General features: G+C 61.7%; 1 protein-coding gene across 1 annotated transcript; it reads left to right on the top strand.

Annotated features, from left to right (window-relative positions):
* Positions 1 to 851: 851 nt before the first annotated feature.
* Positions 852 to 2,204, top strand: GUITHDRAFT_48559 (hypothetical protein; the record flags this gene model as incomplete). The annotated part of the gene is made up of 3 exons (XM_005818204.1): positions 852 to 1,085; positions 1,325 to 1,454; positions 1,900 to 2,204. Coding segments are annotated over 3 exons (669 nt in total), but the record flags the coding sequence as incomplete, so codon positions are not given.
* Positions 2,205 to 3,239: the final 1,035 nt, after the last annotated feature.

Raw genomic sequence — 3,239 nt, 5'->3', positions numbered from 1 at the left:
AGCAAGGAGCATCGCGGCTGCTCGCACGTCCGCACCAACTGCACCTCCTCCACCGCCTCCTCGGACCCGACCTGCCACTTCAACCTCTACCTCCGCCAAGTCGTCGCCGATCACAACGGCGAGAGCCAGTGTCCCGGGGCCGTGGAGGACGCGGCGGTGAAGCGATGCCGGCTGGAGCTGTTTGACAGCAACTACGACTGGAGCACCTACTCCTTCCTCGGGCCCTGCGATCAGCAGCAGCTGCGTCAGCTCCGCCTCCTCGGGCATGACCTCTTCTGCGACGCCTCCGCCGTCGACCTGCTGCGAACCATCGTCAACGAGCGAGTGGTGGCCCAGCTGGCCTCGGACTCGCTGGTGGTGTTTGACAACACGGCGTTTGCGCGAGGAGAAGCGATCGTGAGCATCCTGCAGGTCTGCTTCATCATCCTCATCCTCGGCACCAGCTCCTACCTCTTCCAGCGCGACTCTGACCGCCTCGTCATCGGCCCCTTGTCACGGATGGCGCGGGTGGTGGAGACGCTGCTGGCGAACCCCCTGGCGCAGATCGAGGAGACGGAGGGAGGAGACTACGAGACTGACTTTGTTGAGAGGTGAGTGAGCGGAAGAGAGGCAGACCCAGGACGAGCTGCAGACAGGAGCGTGTGTAGGAGCACGAGTACGTACAGGAGCGCGGGGAGGGAGAGGAGGAGGAGGAGGAGGGGGGGGAGGGAGGACAATGAGGAGTAGGAGGACGATAAGACACAGGAGCAGCAGCAGCAGCAGCAGCAGGTTGTTGAGGAGGATAAGGCCCAGCAGCAGCAGGAGGAGGAGGATAAGAAGGAGGAAGGAGGAGGAGTGACGGGGGGAGCAGGGCGATCAAGAAGTTCGGCAAGCTGCTTCAGATCGCGTTCGGGGAGGCAGGGTCAGAGATCATCGGCAAGAACAACATGGAGAGCGACGGGGCCGTCAACCCCATGGTCGCTGGTCGCAAGATGCAGGCCATCTTCGGCTTCGCCATCATCCGCGCCTTCACCGACTGCACTGAGTGCCTACAGGAGGAGGTCATGCTGTTCGTCAACACCATCGCTGACATCCTCCACCGCTCCGTCAAGAAAGAAAAGGCAAACCCTCCTGCTACTGGCAAACCCTTCTGCTGCTGCCGCTCCTCCTCTTCCTGCTCCTGCTGCGCTGCTGCTGCTCCTCCCTTCTCCTCCTCTCGTCTGCTCCTCCTCCTCCTCCTCCTCCCTTCCTCCACTCCCCCCCTTCCCCTCCTCCCTCCTCCTCCTCCTCCTTTTTTCTTCTGCTCCTCCAGCTCCTTCGTTCTTCGTCTCAAGGTCCATGCCAGGGAGCTCCCAACAAGAACATCGGCGACGCCTTCCTCCTCGCCTGGCGCCTCCCCGACGCTGCCGATCTCTCCGCCCCCCATGACGACATCGCTGAGTGCGCCCTCCGAGCCTGCGTGCGAACATGCGTAGGTGAGCCTGCGAGCAGAGGAGGAGAGACGAGGAAGAAGAGCGTGAGGCAGCGAGGAGACGAGATGGGGGAGCAGAAGACAAGTCGCGGAGAAAGAAAGAGAAGGTCGAGCATCAGGAGGAGAAGGAGAAGCAGAAGCAGAGGAGAAGAAGAGACGAGGGGAGCAGCAGCAGCAGCAGCAGCAGCAGCAGCAGCAGCAGCAGCAGCAGCAGCAGCAGCAGCAGCAGCAGCAGCAGCAGCAGCAGCAGCAGCAGCAGCAGCAGCAGCAGCAGCAGCAGCAGCAGCAGCAGCAGCAGCAGCAGCAGCAGCAGCAGCAGCAGCAGCAGCAGCAGCAGCAGCAGCAGCAGCAGCAGCAGCAGCAGCAGCAGGAGCAGCAGCAGGAGCAGCAGCAGGAGCAGCAGCAGGAGCAGGAGGAGGAGGAGCAGCAGCAGGAGGGTGTGACGGGAGTGCTGGCAGAGACGCAAGCGAGCGACAGTCTGAGGAGGATGACGGAGAACCCCAAGATTCAGGAGCGACTCCCCGGCTACACCACCAGCATGGGCTACGGCCTGCATGTCGGGTGGGCCATCGAGGGAGCGATCGGGTCGATGCTCAAGATCGACGCCTCCTACCTGTCGCCCAACGTGAACCTCGCGGCTCGGCTGGAGACAGGCACCAACCAGTTCGGGGTCGACATCCTCATCTCCGAGCAAGTCTTCTCCATGATCCGCCCGGACCTCCAGCGCCTCCTCCGCAAGATCGACTGCGTCACCATGAAGGGCTCGACCCAGCCCATCGCTCTCTACACCTACGACGTGCCGCGGGTAACGGCCAACACGATCGAGGAGCTGTACAAGGAGGCGGAGGAGGAGGAGGAGGAGTTCGACTTCTGGGACTACTTCCGCCCTCTCACCTCCACCACCTACCGCAAGCGACACGCAGACGCTGTGCAGCTCTACCTCGAGGGCAACTGGCTGGAGGCCAAGAAATCCTTCGAGCTCTGCCTCCTCGAGTGGGCCGACGACGGACCCAGCAAGGTCTCTCGCGCTGCTGCTGCTAGTGGTGGTGGTGGTGCTGCTGCTGCTGCGGCTACGGCTGCTGCTGCTGTGGTCCTCTCTTGTTGCTCTTTCTGCTTCTCCTGCTTGTCTTGTTGTTTGACTCTCTCTCAGGTCGTCATGAACTTCATGCGCGGCAGAAACTTCAGACCTCCCGACGACTGGCAGGGCTTCCGCGTGCTAACTAGCAAGTGAGGTAGGGGGGGAGAGAGGAGGGGCTGGTGCTAGAGGAGGACGAGGAGGAGGAGGGCGAGGAAGTGCTGGTGGTGGAGGAGGAGGTGGTGGTGTTGGTGTTGGTGCTGGAGGAGGAGGAGCAGTGGGAGGGCGAGGAGGATGTAGGAGATGGATCTGTACATTAATAATAACAAAGCTACAAGCCTCCTCGCCCTCCCACTGCTACCTTATCTGTACCTGTATCTGAATATCATTTTCATCGCTAGGAGAGGAAGGGAGGCTCTGAGACAGGTAGGGGAAGGTAGGAACCCGCGCGGGTTGAGCCGTAGGCTATGAAAGCCCAAGGCTGCGTTAGCGGAGGTGGAGGAGGGGTTGCTCGAGGGACGGGGCCAAGCAAAGAGTCAGGAGGAGGAAAAGCAGAAGGATGAGAAAAAAGCAAGAGGGGGAAAGAGGAGGAGGGTGGAGGGAGAGGAAAAGCAAGAGGAGAAGCTGGAGGAGCTCGAGGAGGAGGAGGAGGAGGTCGTTGAGGAGGAGAGGAGGACGAGAGCCTTGAGTGGGAGGAGGAGGAGGAGGAGGGAA

The sequence above is a fragment of the Guillardia theta genome (genome assembly GCF_000315625.1).
Source record: "Guillardia theta CCMP2712 unplaced genomic scaffold GUITHscaffold_351, whole genome shotgun sequence".
Lineage (NCBI taxonomy): Eukaryota > Cryptophyceae > Pyrenomonadales > Geminigeraceae > Guillardia > Guillardia theta.
Note: the sequence above shows the minus strand (reverse complement) of the source record. Positions and strands in the feature narration are given on the sequence as shown.